Source organism: Haliotis asinina, chromosome 15 (genome assembly GCF_037392515.1).
Source record: "Haliotis asinina isolate JCU_RB_2024 chromosome 15, JCU_Hal_asi_v2, whole genome shotgun sequence".
NCBI classification, from domain to species: domain Eukaryota; kingdom Metazoa; phylum Mollusca; class Gastropoda; order Lepetellida; family Haliotidae; genus Haliotis; species Haliotis asinina.
In genome coordinates this window covers 21,150,021-21,168,175 of record NC_090294.1, presented here as the reverse complement: position 1 = coordinate 21,168,175, position 18,155 = coordinate 21,150,021, and the positions used below count along the sequence as shown (strand labels likewise).

At 37.1% G+C, this 18,155-nt stretch overlaps 1 protein-coding gene across 6 annotated transcripts in view; it reads left to right on the top strand.

Moving 5' to 3' along the window:
* The window catches only part of LOC137265124 (inositol hexakisphosphate and diphosphoinositol-pentakisphosphate kinase 2-like), a 72,333-nt gene that overhangs the window by 27,650 nt on the left and 26,528 nt on the right, over window positions 1-18,155 (top strand). For 4 of the 6 annotated variants that reach the window (XM_067800434.1, XM_067800431.1, XM_067800430.1 and 1 more), the window contains exons 16-28: window positions 4,144-4,164; window positions 6,768-6,834; window positions 7,061-7,202; window positions 7,642-7,868; window positions 8,436-8,581; window positions 8,861-8,975; window positions 9,325-9,432; window positions 11,490-11,615; window positions 12,010-12,144; window positions 12,643-12,732; window positions 13,550-13,700; window positions 15,057-15,137; window positions 15,783-15,845. In XM_067800434.1, coding sequence (XP_067656535.1) covers window positions 4,144-4,164; window positions 6,768-6,834; window positions 7,061-7,202; window positions 7,642-7,868; window positions 8,436-8,581; window positions 8,861-8,975; window positions 9,325-9,432; window positions 11,490-11,615; window positions 12,010-12,144; window positions 12,643-12,732; window positions 13,550-13,700; window positions 15,057-15,137; window positions 15,783-15,845 — 1,472 coding nt within the window. The remainder of the gene's footprint in view (window positions 1-4,143; window positions 4,165-6,767; window positions 6,835-7,060; window positions 7,203-7,641; window positions 7,869-8,435; window positions 8,582-8,860; window positions 8,976-9,324; window positions 9,433-11,489; window positions 11,616-12,009; window positions 12,145-12,642; window positions 12,733-13,549; window positions 13,701-15,056; window positions 15,138-15,782; window positions 15,846-18,155) is intronic. The other 2 variants (XM_067800432.1, XM_067800433.1) reach the window with 2 other exon arrangements.

The following is an 18,155-nucleotide window of genomic DNA, read 5'->3' as shown; positions in this document are numbered from 1 at the left end:
AATATTAGAATAAACAAGAACATGTAATGAGTTGCTGAAAAACCTTTCAAAGTGTTGAACCTAGAACCCTTAAATAAATCCTGAATTTATTACAGGATGTTCTTGTGACTTATTCAGTACATGTTTTAAAGGTTTGCATCCTCCATTACAAACTTAGTTTCTCTTATACATCCCTTTTTTCCATGAGACAAAAACTTGTGTTTTGCTTCTGTCCCTCTCTGTAGATCTTCCCAACTCATGTTCTACCTTGTGTTTATCAGTTTTAGTTGATTTCCTTTTAATGTAATGATTTAGTTAGATAAGCAGTAGCCTGACTGTGACAATCATAATACTTGATAGAATTGTGTCACTAATTCCAAAATTATAGTAATTTGTTGTATGTGAATTATTTTAAGTCATGTATCAGTTTTTGAATCTGATTTGTTTGGTTGATTTTTGTTGTTGCATAATGGGTAAAGCTTTATATGTACAGATTTTATGTGTTGTCTGAATTCTTGAACTTTTGGATTTTCAAAACCATTACATTCTGTGGAAGGTTTTTTTCATGCAGATGCTATAAAAAGAATATGCTGTATTCACCTGTGAGTTTCATGTATTGAATAATTTCTCAGAGGACAATTCAATTTGCTCATCACTCTGCTGATTAAGTAATTCCAACTCACCTTGACCCAAGGTCTGGGCAGATATTTGCTGTGGCTTCTTTGTCTGTTGCTGGTCAAGAAGAGCTTCTCTGTAAATTATGAACTGTTCCATCAATAAACCAAAATCTACTTCTAAATTTATGAGTGATTTGGTCGATATATATCATGTTATCACAATTACCTAGATAAATGAACATAATGTCAATCACTTTACTGTCTGGTCCAGATTTGAATATTTACTGACAGCTATCATGTTTTGCTGTGTGAGTTTCCGTTCGCGACCGACAAATCATGGAAGTGAGCCAAGAAATCTCCGAAAACGGCCGAGTGTGTTTCAAGTATTACCGACATTGCTTCTGATATGGCCGATGTGTTTCAGTTATTACCGCTAAATTGCCGATATGGCTGCAATTGTTTCGCGAGTGGGCTGCGTTTGTTTACGTTTGAGATGCAATTCCTTCAAATTTGCTGTAATTCCTTCAATTACTTAGGGGGGCCTGATACGGAGACAACTCATTTAGCCATTTGGATGACAATTTTGCAAACTGGTTTAATGTGTTGATCTCAGATTAGTTACATCCAACTTGTCTGCATTTGTTGTGTGTCTGTACAGGCCACAGCCCAGTAGACAAAACAAACTGTTAATTACTGAACGTTTGAAAGAATTTTTGATTTGTTATGTACTTTCACTGGCTCTCACAGTGATGTATCTATAATCGGGGACTGCCATTATAATGATAGTTGGATGAGCATGGTTATTGCTAGGTGGACAGACTGACACATCGCCATGTCTTAGACTGGGTTGTCATGGTAGTCTTGTGTGTCTACTGTTTTTGGATCCAGTTTGGGACTGTGCACACCTGTCAGTCCACCATGCTGTAGTTTGTAAGCTGAGAGTCTCTCACTCTAACCCTTCCAAATGCTTTATCACATCAACGAACATCAAATCACTGGTGATTTGAATGATAAAGTCAATGCTTTTAGTCAATCAACAGTGTCAAAAGAGCACATTTTGAAATTAGAGCCATTGGTTCATGACTATACCAAGACCTCAACCAAATACTCGATCAACATGCTCCATGGGTCACTAGACTTACCTCGGATCGCCCTGAGATCCTGGATAATTGGATTGTAAGTTGTGTTTTTGGCGTCACAGATGGGCTGAAGATAAATGGAGAAAGAGTCATCAAACAGTGCATAGAAACATTTTATAAATGTAAGGCACACTACAAGAATTACATTTGAAAATCCTAGGGAAAACATGTTCATAACAAAATCACAGAGAGTTTGTCACCAAAGCAACTCTCTCCTGTTACTAAGGATTTCATGGGAAAAGGAAGACTATGCCTCAGCCCAACAACTTTCCAAAATCTGATCTTCCACAGCGATTCTTTGATTATTTTTCAGACCTTGACTCATCTCCAGACAACCCACCAACATTTTCAAGATATGGTGGCCCTATGTTTTCATTTTACAGTCGCCAAACAAAACTTGTAGTGTAGATCCAATTCAAACCACTATCACAAAGCAACATATTGCTGAATTGACTCCTGTGATAACTGCTGTTGTCAACATATCTGTCTCTACTGACTTTGTTCCACAAAAATTTAGGAGGGCAGTTGTTATACCCCATCTGAAGAAGGTTGGACTGCATACAAACAGTGTGAATAATTGAATCTGAATCATAGCACCAAAGAGCTGTACTTAGTGTTTATCAACAACCTACTACAAAAGGATAGCTTTGATAGCCCTATTTGATCTGAGTGCAGTGTTTGATATACTACACCACTCTTTTTCAATTGAAGCCGATGGAAATAACATATGCCATTCGAGGTACAGTTTTAGTATGGTTTAAATCTTATGTCAGTGGATGTACACAGAGAGTTTAAGTTGATTCCATGCAGTTCAACCCCAGTTCCCTCACGTATGGAGTTCCACAGGGCTCTCTCCTGGGACCAATATTGTTTACTTTATACATACAACCACTCTCATTTGTCACCTTTTCCCATGACAGTGAATTTGAAAAATATGCAGATGACACCAAAATGTCAGAAAGTGTTCTTCTTCAGGATTTAGGCACTGTCAAACATGGTATCCAATCATGCACTGATGATGTTTTGGAAGAGATGCTCAGTAAACTGAACACTGACAAAACGGAACCTATGCCAGTTGGTGCACCCAAGTGTTTAAAACTCATCAAAGATGAGTCAGCTGTTGTCGGAGAGAGTGGTATTCCCTTCCATCCTTGTGTGAAGAACCTTTGAATACACTTACATCAATCTTTAAATCTCCATAACCACATTAGCAGTTTGTCCTGTTTCTGCTTCTTGGAGATGCGCCAACTTGCCTCTGTCAGACCATATCTCACTGATGATGCATCAGTCAGTTTTATATGTTTGCTTATCACTTCAAGGCTGGGCTACTGCAATTCAGTTTTCTTTGGTCTCCCTCTTGATGAGATCGCTAATCTCAAGTGAGTACAGCACAGTGCAGCTCGTCTTGTGATGAAGAGATGGACGTATAATCATGTAACTCCCATCCTGCAGCATCAACACTGGCTGCCTATCATGCTGTGATGCATGTACAAGATTGCAGCAGTTGTGGTTCGCCACATTTATGGTTCACTACTGCCATCCCTGTCCCCAGATCTCTTGATTTACAAGGCTCCACGAACTTTCCTCTCTTCCAGTGAGAAACTGCTAATAATTCCAGAGAACAACTTAAAGTCAGCAGGTCAGCACTCTTTCAAATACAGGGCACCCTCAGTTTGGAATGCTATCCCAAGTGAACTCCACCAATTCCCTTCCTTAAGTTTTTTCAAGATTGGTTTAAAAACATTCCTATTCAAAAAAGCTTTCCTTTTATGTGTAGTTTTCCATCCATTTTTGTGAGACAAATGTGCGAAGAGTCCTTTTGGAGATTAGTGCTATATAAATGTTATCCATTATTATTATTATCATTAAAATTAATCATTGTGTAAATCTGGGTAGCTCATCTGTATGTGTTGAATCTTTATGTTTGTGTATTTTACAACACAGTTGAATTGTGTTTCAGATAATGCTCATCTTGCTGTTTGAATGTGCCAAGTTTTATGTCCATTCATTATGTAAACTGTGTCTTAAGATTGAACTTTAACACATATAATTATAATTTTTTTACGGGAGTTAAAGAGCGGCGTGTCCTGGAAGTACTTGAAAAAAGTGTTCTAGTGCTTTCAGTCTTTGCCTAAATTGACTTACTTTAAGTGATGACTCATGAGGCCAGTTTTCTCCAGGCCAAAAATGTGATGATACAAACTTTGCTGTTTATGGTTAAAAATGACTGTATCTTTAAATACAGGATATTAATGTAGTGACATGACCTAAGTAACTGGTGTCTTCTTAGACAGTTAAAGTGAATGTGTCTTTAAAAGGTGAGCTACAGTGCTTTAGCGCTGTGTTAATACCTCTCATGTGTATGAAATCCTCCCATGCTGGATTTTAAGTAGGCTTATTTCTTCCAGGTGGAACAATCACCAGGCTTTGTAAGCACTGCACTCCATGACTTTATGGTTCTGACCCTGTTAAACTGCTACACTAACTGACAACAATCAGCTATCCTCCCTCTAATGCCACTCAACAATTTGGTCTGAAGTGTGGCTAACTCAGTAATATTCCCATCCCTCTCCAAATTCAGATAGTTTCACTCAACTGAGACCCTGTTTTATCAGTTAGGAGTTTCCACAATGCAAGAATTCATATTTGAAGCAATGTTAAAATAACATTCCTTGACAAACTCCTTGTCATTTCCTCTCATGAAAGTCTGATAGATACAGTGTCTTTTTGTTGGCTATGTTATGTCAATTTACTCAGACCCCTCGGTTTCAGTTTTGCAGGATTTATTCATATCTCATAACTTTGGTAGTTTCACATTACTCAAACTCATTTGTGTAAGTTATTTAGCACAGTATGCTATTATGACAGAAAAAGATCGACTAAGAGGTGAGACTGTTTGCTAAGGCACTGACAGAACAATACTATAATGTGTATCTTCCCTTTTATCTGTTTTCCCAAGGCATGTCAGCATCCTTTGGTCATGGGTTTGACTATTAGCCTGATTGTTAGCTCCATATTTGTACCATGATTTCAATACCATGTAATGGGTTACATATCTGCTTTATGTATGTCATCAGTTTGATCAGATTTTGTGGTTTGCAATAACTTGTATGTAGAAAGCACAGGTTTTAGAACTTCATTAAAGCAATTTCGTACTCATTTTTCATACTATTTGTACCGTAAGGTATTCTAGTGGTATCATCAATCCATCTTGCAGGATGTTAAAAGATACTCAGTTCTACTGGATACCAGTGGCATGCTGGCTTTTATCATGACATGCTGCTCAATAGTCATTCAATGCACAATACACGTGTCACATCAGTCGACAAAACTGGGCACGTTTCCTAAATTAACAGTTGGAAGTGGACGTTTTTTTTGTTATTTAGCTAATTAACTCTTGTCCATATCTTTGGAATAATTTAGGTACAGTTCATATACCTAAGCATATTCCCTTTTGTATACACACAGTTTGAGATAAACACATGACATGTGACACATGCATTTTGCATTTCATACTTTACTTAGGGGGATAAGGGCAGTGTAGTGTGAGCCTCGGAGGATGTATGTAGGATATTGATTTGTTACCAAACAGTCTCAGTAATAGTTGATCTAAGTGCATGCTTCTGCTAAATAAAGATCTCGGTACACTCCATTTCCAGTCATGTTAGAATGATGTATTGCAAAGTTTGACTAACCAGTGATATGACTAACTGGTTATCATTATAAAGTGTATTATAAAGCCAAAACGCTTTAAAAAATACTCCCTGGAAAGATTAATGTATGGTTGATGTTGTATGACAGCGCTTCTTGCTGGCTATGCAACATCTCTTCCATTGGAATGGTTATCCCATTGAAGTAAGAGATAAATAATAATTTTGTCTGAATTGTTCAAACAGGCTGTAATGACCCATGTCAAAGTCATCACAGTTGCATGATTAGAAAACACTTTCTGAATGTATCTTTTCCTGATCTGTTAAAAGATATATGTTGGTTACAAGGTTGTTCTGATTGTGACATGTGAAGGAATGACCTTGTTTTGTTCATCAGCAGCAAAAACTAAGACGTGACTTTGATGAGATTGTCACTCTATGACCAGTGTATGAACATAATGAGAGGCAGCCTCATCCATACATTTTGTAAGACTTTAGGATTATTTCAGTGTCGTTTCTTTTCCAGTGAACATGAGGATATTTCCAACTGTTCCTCTTCACCTCAGTTTCACATATGATATTTGCAGCATGCCAGTGCTATGTTTCCCTGATGTGATCATGCATTATCAGGAACAGTAAATTCATATTACTACCTTTGAACTCAGTATCACTTTGTACTAAATTCTGATATGGAAAACAAGTTCTTTCAATGACCTCCTGCTAAAGCCTGCATGGATTTGCTTACGCTAGTTGCCTTTCCCAGATTCAATGTTCTGGTTTTGACGGAAAGCTTGTGCGACCAATACTATGTGTATGCCTTTTGGAAATTGTGTGGTTGCTATTGCTGTTTGAAACTTACCAAAATGCCTTGAAATGATACACACAATAAGCAGTAGTTACATTGTTACCTTAATTTCACTGTTGCTGTTTTTGACCACTCTTGCTGTGCTTTACCCACAATGCACCTTCTAGTTAGGTTAATCTGCCCGAGAGTTGTTTACTCACAGATAGTGAGAGTTCTTGACATGCAGTATTTGAAGCAGATACTTTAAGAAGGAACTTGAAAATTTTCCATCTCTTGCTCATTCACCTGAGGAGTTAATCAGTTGTTGGACATATTGTATTGTTTATTTCTGCTTTAGTTCTCTTTATTTTCCTTTTATCAATATTTTGGTTGATGCTTTCATTCTGTCGTACTTCTGCTCGTATTCTTGACGTTCCTTTTAATAATTTACCATCATGTATATTCTGCTCTACGCTTAAGTTTGTTTTATCTTTTCTTACATCTTTATTCCTTCCTTACAAAATATTCTGAATATGTTCTCAAATTTACTACATACACTTTTCATATGTTTTGCATTAACTTTTTAATTACTTTCCAGTGTCAAGGAAAAATTGAAAGATATTTTTAATGAGGACAAAGATTTCTCTGATGAAGATTATGAGAAGGTGAGAGGTTTCTTTGTCTTAGGTGAAAATATATTGTTAGATATGATATTGGAGTGTTAAACTCTGTTTAAATGACTACTTGTCAGTCAAAAGACACCCATTCATTTTTGTAAAGCTTACTTGCTAAGAGATACAAATATTCCATCACCCGAGGCCTGGGACAAGTCATTTTTCAAAAATATTTTGACCCCCTGCTTGCTTCTAATAAAGACGTATGTTCTTTCAGCTGGCTCCAACATCCAGTATATCCCTTATTAATGCCATGAAGTTCGTCAAGAATCCCAGACAGATGTGTGAACGTGTTCATGAAATGATCCATGAAATCACATCCAAAATCAGAGCTCTCAAGGTGGAACTCAAGTCTCGGGGTGAGTGTCTTATGATTTCATTTCTCTCTGTCACCAAACAGACGACCCATGTTTGATGTGCCATATGGTGCAGTGTGTAAAGTCTGAAATATATAACAATTCTTTGTGGATAACAGCGTCTTTATTATTATATGATGCAACATTTTGGTATGGATTCATATTTGACAATGGTATAAGGATCCATACCAAAATGTTGCATCATATAATAATGAAGAAGTTGCTATCCATAAAGAATTGTATTCTATTATGGCTCACCAACTTCTAAAATGCCAATCAAACAGATCGTATAAAGGTAACAGATCGTATGTCTGGTAACATCATTGCAGCGTAATTCAATAATTATGGTAACGTTACAAATTTCTGGTTATGTCTTTTTTATGAAAAATTGCTGTAACTTTTACTGGAATACACACTTGCAATCTAAATTTTATCCATGCAGATCTAAAGCTGTATCATGGAGAATCTTGGGAGTTGCTGATCCGAAGATGGGCCAAGTTGGAGAAGGATTACAAAACGAAGACCGGGAGGTTTGACATCAGCAAGATCCCTGACATCTATGACTGCATAAAGTATGACCTACAGCACAACCAGAAGACACTGCAGTTTGAGAGGGCAGAAGAGCTGTTCATGTGTTCTAAAGCGCTTGCCGACATCATTATTCCCCAGGTGAGGACAGCCATCTTCAACACAGGCATCATGGGTCTACTAACTCTGATGTATTTTGGGGCAGTGGGATGGTCTAGTGATTAAAGCGTTCACTTGTTAAACCGAAGACCTGGGTTCAGTTCTCCACATGGGTAAAATGTGTGAAGCAGATGTCTGGTGTTCTCCGAGGTGACATTGATGGAATATTCCTAATAGCAGCATAAAGCTGAACTCACTCGCTCAGTGATGTATTTTCAGTGTACAAATGAAACAAGTATGAGCATTGGTTAGTTATTGAGTGTATACTCAGGTTAAATTGAAGGTTTTGAATTGGTCTTCAGGAACCCATATTCATGATTGGATTGTCGTGATCTTGATTTGATTATTTACAGACCATTGTCGTGCATCTGGAATATTGCTGATTATGGTGCTTAACGATTGTGAGAATGGTTTCTTCATAGTAAGCCATAGCAGATCTATTATTTGGTACTCAAGTTTAGATTATACAGAGTCTGTCACAGAACATTGTGGAATAGTGGGAATGATGTCAACTGTGTGACTTATTAATATGGAGATTTGTTACCTCAGGAATATGGTATCACTGTGGAGGAGAAACTACATATAGCCCAAAACTACTGCACCCCATTGATGCGGAAAATACGCAGTGACTTGCTTCAGTGTTTACACTCCAGTGACTCCACAATGGATGATAATGCCACAAGACTCGACTCTCGGTAAGGTTTCACCATTGATAGAAATTGCAAATAAACATCTGAAACTGCATAACAATATCTTAATATTATTAACAACATGGTCAGATAGGAATGTTTTATCAAGTGGTAAGTATCAAAATGTTGAACTTCCTGTGTACTTTGTATGTTGTTGCCCGTTAATTCAGTATATGATATTTGGAAAGGAAGGGCTCCTTAATACAAAGTAATGATTGACTGACACAAAAAACTGAACTGACTTATTTCACTGATCACTGTTATTTCCTACCGTTCTGTTTGTAGGTATTCTAAAGGTGTTGCATCCCCAGAGAGGTTTGTGCGGACACGCTTGTATTTCACCAGTGAGAGCCACATACACTCACTGCTCACAATGCTAAGATATGGAGGACTTTGTGATGTATGTATTTGTTATGATTTTGTCAGATCAAAAATATCAGGCTACTTATAATGTATATATTTACTTAACAATTTACTGAGGTATGGACACCATATATGTGATAACTTGTTATTGAGATTATGTACAAGGTATTATATTTATGCTGTCTATCCACAGCCATATTCGGCAGTAAGATTTTGCTTCATTGACGTGTTTCCACTGCTCTTTATAAAAATATTTTACCCTGAACATCAAATATAGAGAGGCAGTCGGTATAAGAATTCAATCAGATTCTTTTCCCCACTGAATTCTATTACAATGATGTTTGAAATCCTGACAACATAATTATGATGAATTTCTTCCTCTGTAGCCAAAGAAAGATGAACAGTGGAAGAGGGCTATGGACTTCCTCAGTGCAACAGCAGAGCTCAACTACATGACCCAGATTGTCTTAATGATGTTTGAGGACCCTAGCAAGGTATATTTCATATTGATATAGAATGTAAAATGTAAGTCTTTGATGGGGCATATTATTACTTTCTTCCTTACATGAAGATCTGGTTAGAATTGGTCTCCATTAACATTAACTTGTCGTAAGATGCTTCTAATGGGATGGGGTGGACGGGTTTATACTGACTTAGTTAACACATGTCATCATATCCTAATTGAATTGATTGATGTTTATGCTGGTAATCACTGGATTGTCTGGTCCAAACTTGATTATTTACAGTCTGTGGCCATATAGTTGGAATATTGCTGAGGGTGGTGTTAACCAGCAAGCGATCAATACTTCATTACTTTAGGGCCATGACTATAGACACTGGTGTTTTATTCAAATTCTAAGATTATGATTTTTTACGTAAACTTACGTGCAGTCTTATTCATTACACAGCTTTACTGAATCTAACAAAGTGAAGGTCGCATCTGCTAACCTATTGAATTGACCAATTACTACATGCCTTAACAAATTTGGAATTCCAACATTTGCACATACCATTTTAACTTCCATCCAAAAACACAAATGATTCTGAGTACTATTTCCTCCATGATCACTCCAGAGTGATATATGTGGAAATGACTAAACTGTAGCTGAAAAGCCATTTTTGTCAATGTTTCAGGATGTCATCTCAGGTCATCATCATGATCATACATGTTAATAGTAACTGTGTTTTCAGAAACCCCATAAGCATATATACTGCAGGTCAAATATCTGTGTTTTATGCAGATTTTTGTTTGCTGAGAGATAAATTTGGGTAAGAGAAAATATGAAACCCATTTTGTTTGTCCTGACAAACCTTGTTGTTTGATTGGTTAAATCTCTTCAGCCATCTCGCTTTTGATTGGCCGGTCATAGGTTGCTGAAAGGTTCGCAGTTGTGACCTTCTTCAAGGGTTTGTTAAATTCAGTATGGCAGTATAACAAATAATACTGAGCCTAAGCTTCCTTAGACTGGTGATTTTTATCCTCCCGCCATGTAATAGTTGACCCCTCGTCTGTCTGTCCGTAATCATTTTGTTTCCTTAGCATAACTTCGAAACCGTTCAATATTTTTAGACCAAACTTGATAGATATACTAATCTATGGTTGTACCTTTTGCTGTTTACAGTTTCTTGGCATTTATATTTTTTTTTGTTTTTCCATGGAACATTTTGGTGTTAGTCTTCTGGTGGGATGGGCTTCATTTCCGGAGCAGAACTGAAAAAAAGTTCAATATTTTTCTGCAAAACTTGGTAGATATATCAATCAGAAGCTAAAGTGGTGCCTTTTGCTATGTACAGGTTTTTGTGATTTATTTTATTGGTTTCCATGGAAACGTTTCAGACTTACTCTCAAAAGTGAGAGGTGTGTTCCGTTTCCAGTGCAGAGCTCTAAAACTTCTTAATAATATCTGTCAGTAAAACTTGGTAGATATGTGTGGCAGACCCCAAAGTGGTGCCTTTTGCTATTTACAGGATTTTGTGATTTATTATTTTCTCGGGTTCCTTGGACACGTTACTGACTTAAAATGGAGGGATGGGCTTCATTTCCGGAGCCGAACTCGAAAAGCATTTGATATCTTTAAACAGATCTTGGCAGATATATAAGGCAGATCTTGAAGTGGTGCATTTTTCTCTTTACAGATACATGTATATGGCACTTACATTTTTCATGATTTCCATGGAAACGATTCAAACTTAGTCTGAAAAATCATCAAGTAACCTTCAGATGATTTGTCCTACCAAATATGTGGGAGCTGGGGGATATTTCATCTTCTGATGACTCTTGTTTAAGAAACACATTGTCAGTGAAATGTTAGTAAATGTTAAAAAAACAATGATCCGAATTCCATAAATGTTCAGTTCAGGTAATTATATCAAGAAAACATGTCTTACACAAAAGGGACATGCATATGAAGGTACAACTATCATATACACTAATGATAGCTTTTTACTGAAATGATTTGGAAATTGTGATGGTTTCAATTTTATTGCTGAACGTATGAAAATCCTTTTTCAAGATTGATTTTGAAGAAAAATGAATACTTGTTTGAATCAGGATCCCAACTCTGATGAACGGTTCCACATGGAGCTCCACTTCAGTCCTGGTGCCTATACTTGCTGTGATACCAGTCTGGCTCCTTCGTGTAGTATGGGATACAGGCCTAATCCCAAATCAGACAAGGTAACATGAAGATCGGATGATTCATGTTATGTACCAAACTGATAACTTCAAGCTATATTCCCTTGGTGCAGTCACATGCTAGATCTGTATGTCTGTCTTGTCTTTCACCTCAAAGTTATCACCTATATTTACAGACAGGTTTTATGGCTGCAATAAGTCTTATCTGAGGCAGATATCTGATGATATCACAAATATTTTTAAATGAATATGAATATTGGACAATGAATACAGTAACAAGTCCATATTATGTATTATTTGAGGAGTAAAACCGGGAACGCATACCAATATTATTGTGAGCCTTCATCTCTTTGAAGTAATAGAAAACATACATAAGATAATATTAATATTGTTTTATGTTGTCAATAATCTAACTTCTGATTCTCTTTCATGACAGAAGGAGAAGGGTTTTGGAGAATGTTCTATAAAGGGCTCCGCATCCTGGCAGAGTTACACTTTACCTCCTGACCCCTTCTTGAAGCCGCGACTCTCACATTCAGAACATCAAGCAACCATTATGGAGTCCCTGGAGGTAATAGTCATCTTGAATAGCATTCTGTGATAGGTGTCCAGAAATTATAGTGCTTTTGAAGGGTTGATTCAGAACTCTTGTAAACTGGAGCCATGAGTATCTACTCACAAGTCAACATTCACTTTGGGTATCCAGTATATTTTTCTCTTTTGTGTTTAAGGGTTAGGTATTTCTAGAAGCTTCTTTTTTCTTTATTTTTCACTGCAATAGAATTTATCAGGATGTGATATGTTTATTTCATCAATATACATGTACAACTATTTGTAAAGAAATGCTGAAAGTATACATTGGGCACTGACGCGGAAAATTGTTATTCTATAATTTTTTATATAGGTTTCTGATTTCATGCACATTTGGACAGATGCAACACTAATGAACTGGGTAATGTATTTTTGTGTTTTTGACAGTTATATATTTGGATCTCTTGCAAATCGACACAGTTCATTGTTCAGGTAGATTTCCCACATTATTGTTGATTATGAAGCTGTATTTCAACAGAACATGTACCTACAACAAGAATCGAAGCCAAATGAGACAGCAGAGTCAAACATGCCAGAGTGGGACTGGGGAACAGATGATTCTACTGAGGTAAGATGTGGCAGGTGATATGGTAGCAGGAGTCATCTTTAATTTAATCCAGGGCCTAGATTTTTTAAGCTCTCTTAGCTCTAGGATAGTCGTAAGTGCCATGCATAAACATTGACTTATGATTATCTTATTGCAAAGAGAGATTCGAAAATCTAGTCCCTGGCACTGACTTCTTGAAACAGACTTAAGTATTAACTCAAATTTCAAACTGAGTTTGACAAATTGAAACAGCTAACTGTTTAACTCAACTACATTGTGAAAATATAAAAGCGCAAACATTAGTAGTAATCTATCCACCAAACTCAAATTGTACTCTATGTAGGTGTTTTAATATCAATTCTGGGACATGCATTTTCCCGTGTTTTCTCAAATTTGAGTAAAAACTATATCTCAAGGCAAAACTCAAACTGAAGTTGGTTTCAAGAAACTGAGACCAGGATACCAACAGATCACACTACAGACATTGTGGCTGTCTGTGGGATCTGTTTGCTTTCGTGTATTCATGATACTGATACACCTCTTCTAAGGCAAATGTTTTAAAGTCCACCCTGCTGTCTGCTGTATGTGGGGTTTCAGTAGTTGTCAGATGAGAGGAAGGTTTGGGTTCAAGGGGAGATAACAGTTTGGTTACCTGGTGTACAGAGAGGCACATTTTGGGTTCTGTTTTATTTGATCAAAGACAGAAGGGAAAATACTTCATAGTATGCTTACCATGTTCATGCCACACTGATGAATTTATTGAGTGTCCTTGTAGTAGGTATAGTAGGTCACTGGATAGGGTCTGTAGATTCATAAGTATTTGTTATTGTGTTGACAGACAAAGGTTTCAAGTCCTGACACAGATGAAGAAAAGCAAGTGCCTGGAACAAGTGATTCTGATGAGACTCTATCTGCAAGCAGTGTCTCGAGACCCATTGCCATCTCAAGAAACTCCTCCAACAACAAACTGAGTGGTAGCTGCCCATCAGGTAAACTGGCTAACATTAATATCACCCTATCTCTACAGATTCTGCATTCTGACTGGCTGTAACCATATTGAAGGGCTGATTAGTTGTTAAATATTTAGTCTTCATCATCCCTTGTCTTCTATCCTAATGTGGAAATGCACCTAAGTTTCACACATCAGAACGTCTAATCCCAACATGCAGTTGTCACATGATCTCCCCATAAACAATGGCTTGAACACACTAACAGATTCTAGATTACATGACATTCATTTTATTTTTAATCACCTTGATGTATTGGTGATGTTAATGTACTGAAGAGCATTGATTTTTAGGGTAAGGAGTTTGGGTTGTAGATTCTAAGGAGTCTCCTTCATCCTGAACCCGCAGCTTCAGTGCTGTAGTGGCATGGCTTGTAGATCAGCTTTTTTCCTCGAGGGTGATCATTTGTCAGGATTTGTGATGTCCATAATGACTTGTAGGTGTATGTCCTTAACCTGCTTAGAAGGGGAATGAGTGTGCTTGGAACATCATGTGATCAGGTTTTATGGGATACAGGCAGTGTTCTGCCCACTGTTTATGGGGCGACAAAGAACATGTTAGGATGAGATGTTTTGAATGTGGAAACTTGTCTTAGGAATTGAATACACAGTGTAGATACACACATATAAAGTGGTCAAATGTAACATATGTTATGTTGAGGATTACACTTTCTTAGTAAAGTACAAATCCCAGTACATTTGTTGGGTTCCATCTGGGATTGGAACCCACAACCTCAGTCAGACAGACACCTAACCCATTCAGCCACTGTGGCTTACCTGTCATGTTGTCTTATGAGTGTTTCCACTCTGGGTCGAAGAAGGAAGAAATACAGGTGTAAGACAGAATGAGTTTGTAAATGTGTACAGTTAATATATTACTTTGAAGCAGTTATAAACATGGCCTAAAAAGTCATGTGTTTCAGCTCATTTTGGCCATACTTAATGGAATTTTAAGACCTGTTACTATGTGTTTGGATTCAGAATGTGTCAGTTATCAAGCCCTGATGTCTCTTACAGCCATCAGTCTTTCCTTCCTCTCCTCCTGCACAGTGTTCGATATTAATGGAGGTCCTGGGGTCCTTTTGGTTTACATCCGTAGTATCTGAACCTAGGGGCCCTCAAAGTCTTTACCTCTTTACATTAGGATAATTTGGAAGACTCCTCGACTTCCACACATAATTTCGAACACTGTATAGCTTCCGGAAGGGTATGGTATTTTTTATGCTTATGACATGGTACCTTGCATTTTCTTCTGCTTCTTCTTTGGCTTTTACCACCATTTTCTGGATCACTGTGGCACTCTCATCATTGTGAGACATATATATTATTCACTTGGCAGGAACAAATGGTGGACAGAATTTGGATGACAAGAAGAGTCGTAGCCTTGATGATAAGTCTATTGACACTGTTAGAGACCCAGGTATGTTGTCATGCTGCATGCTAGAGTATAGAGTTAGGTAATTTGCATGGTTTTATATCATGCTTGAGTACATTTTGAAATTGCTTGTTTCCAACTTTCCAATGTTGGTCAATAGTAATTGTTTAATGACCCATATGCATTGAATATTTTCAAACATTTGCATAGAATCATGAAGGGAAAACGTTCTACATCTCAGTCTCAGAAAAAACAAATTAGAAGAATGCTAAAGGGTGTTTGTTGCTTCTACCTTTCATGATAACAAACAAAAGATATATTTGCCAATTGAACTGCCATGCATTTGGTTTGTGTTTGTTTGCTGATTGCATAATGGGTATGGTTTCCAGTGTGACAATAATTAGATGTGTGATTTTTTTTAAAGTGTATTTTAGCTCCCTTAAACGTAGTGATGTTTTATACAAAATGCTCTCTTTCTCAAACAAGAGCTATCAGAACATTTCAGAATATGAACTTCCTTAATGGCCTGGGACCCCTTCCACTAAGTTATCATAGTGCTACGACTGTTGTAAATCAATGTTAGACTATGGGAGTTATGGCAGTCATAGAGCTATGATCGCTTTGTGGAATGGAGCCCTGATCTTGCTATTGAAGAGGTTAACTTATTGATATTAAACTTATGGTATCCAGAAAAAAAGCGCAGCCGAAGTCTAGAGGACAAAAACTCTAATGGTGATAACACATCTGAACCAGGTGAGAATTGAGCTATGACCTGCTCATGTTGCCTGCTTGATTTATACTTGCTCATTACCCACATTCACCCTCCCATTTGGAACTTGCCTTGCTGTTGTACATCTTCTTTCATTTCAGACTCTGTGCTTGTACCTATTAAGCTGTTGTATACCCAGTAGTTGGCACACTAGATGATTGTAGCTGATTGATTTTTTTGTACATGTATTATACTTTTATCACCTGAACGGTGTTTGCTTGTATTTCAGAAGTTATTTTAACACAATGTTAGTCACTCCTTACCCAGCAGTAGTCTTGATAGGTTTTCTAAATGATGAATGAAAATATGAAAACTTGACCCTAAGCAAATGGTATCCTCTTTGTAAAAGAAAAATAGAGAAATCTTGGTATTTTTTTCTGTACTCTGCTAAACATATTTAACAGGAAAGCTTTAGAACAGCCGTGACATTTTTTTCATGCTATACTTGTTTCTCCCAGATACACACTAAGGTGTTGAATGCTCATACAAATACAGAATTGATACATTGTTTTCACATTACCAGTCCTGTGGGCTTAAAAAGGATGGCTGTTTGTATCATTAAGACAAATACAATTGTAGATTCTGGTAAGACTGATAATTCTATTTTGGGAAGTTATAAACTTTAGCTTCAAAGTGGCAATGGCTGAGTTTTCTCAGTCTGACATTGGAATGGCCATTTTGGATAGCCTTAAGGCATTGGAATTAGTGTATTGATAAAAAATTATTAATCAGAGTCACCATAGATTCACCTTGAAATCCCAGCTTACATCACGGTCATTCATCCTTTAACATATAGTGTCTATAGCATACATGTATTTAAAAAATACAGTTTGCTCTGCCACTATATGTAGTGTAATAAATTACACTTTTGCCAGGACAAAGACTCTTGCACATCTTAGAATTAACAATAATGGTTTGATAATGAATTCCTCTTAAATGAAAATAACATTCCAACATACTTGTCCTTTTGTAAAGGCAGACGAAAAAGATATTTTTTGTTCACAAGGTACTGCTGAGAATTATTTTTTTATGGAAGGGTGACAACAGTGAGTCACTTTCAGTTGTGACTTAACTGTGTCATGTTGTTTGTGGTGTGTAGAACTGTATAGACTGCTGTTGTGCCTGGTTCTGACTACTATGATATTGCAGTGGCATTACTTCTTCAGCATAACCATAAACACGTGCTGTTCACTCACTATGGTTTGAAACACTTGTGTCTTGTCTGGTCAACAATAGCATGTGACGTCTCTCTTTGTTCATTTAACTCACATTAATATTGGGGAAACCCTGTTTGTCAATCACACTGTACATGCCTTAAGCACAAGAATAAATAATGTTGGAACCATTTAACTCACCCAAACAGGTATTTACAGTGGAATTTGTCAAATTCATACTCAGTGCAATGCGTTTTTCTCCACAAACTGGTCTACTGAGTCCCTCCAAAATTGTTCTTCATTTGTCATTAAAACTTTCTTTATAGTGTGGACTCTCTCAATTACGGATTACCGACTAAAATAACAGTCCCAACAATTAATTTGCTACGAGAACAATGCATTGTAATCCAGACTTGGCTGACTAAAATAACAGTCCCAACAATGAATTTGCTACGAGAACAATGCTTTGTAATCCAGACTTGGCTGACTAAAATAACAGTCCCAACAATGAATTTGCTACGAGAACAATGCTTTGTAATCCAGACTTGGCTGACTAAAGTAACAGTCCCAACAATGAATTTGCTAGGAGGACAATGCTTCGTAATCCAGACTTGGCTGACTAAAATAACAGTCCTTTGAATAAACATATCTGTTACTTCTTGCATCCTTATCACGGCCAACTCAGACCACAAGAAAGGAACCTTTGTTACTGGTGCAGCTGGATGATCACATGTTAACAAGCACTTTTCGTGATATTGCTCAAAACCTCATCGATGACAGGTCAAATTATTCCATACCTTAAACTACTGGGCAAATACATCCAGGTGCTGTCTCATAACATTAGTTATGATCACAAATATTTTACATTTATAGAGCATTACCTGCAGTTGACATGACACAATGCTGGAATTTGTTTCTTTTCGTAAAATTATATTCTTTTTCATAGAGATCCTCCTTGGGGTACTTATAAGCATTTAAATGTTCTTTAAATTCTCGCGACAGTTGTAACTATATTTTTTCAATAAAATATATACAAAACGAAAAACATCGTTTTTGTCTTGTGAGACCACCCCTACAGGGCCCCTGGCCCCGTGACAGCCAAGAGCAGGTAACTCTTCAGACTATAGCCTCCAGCAAAAC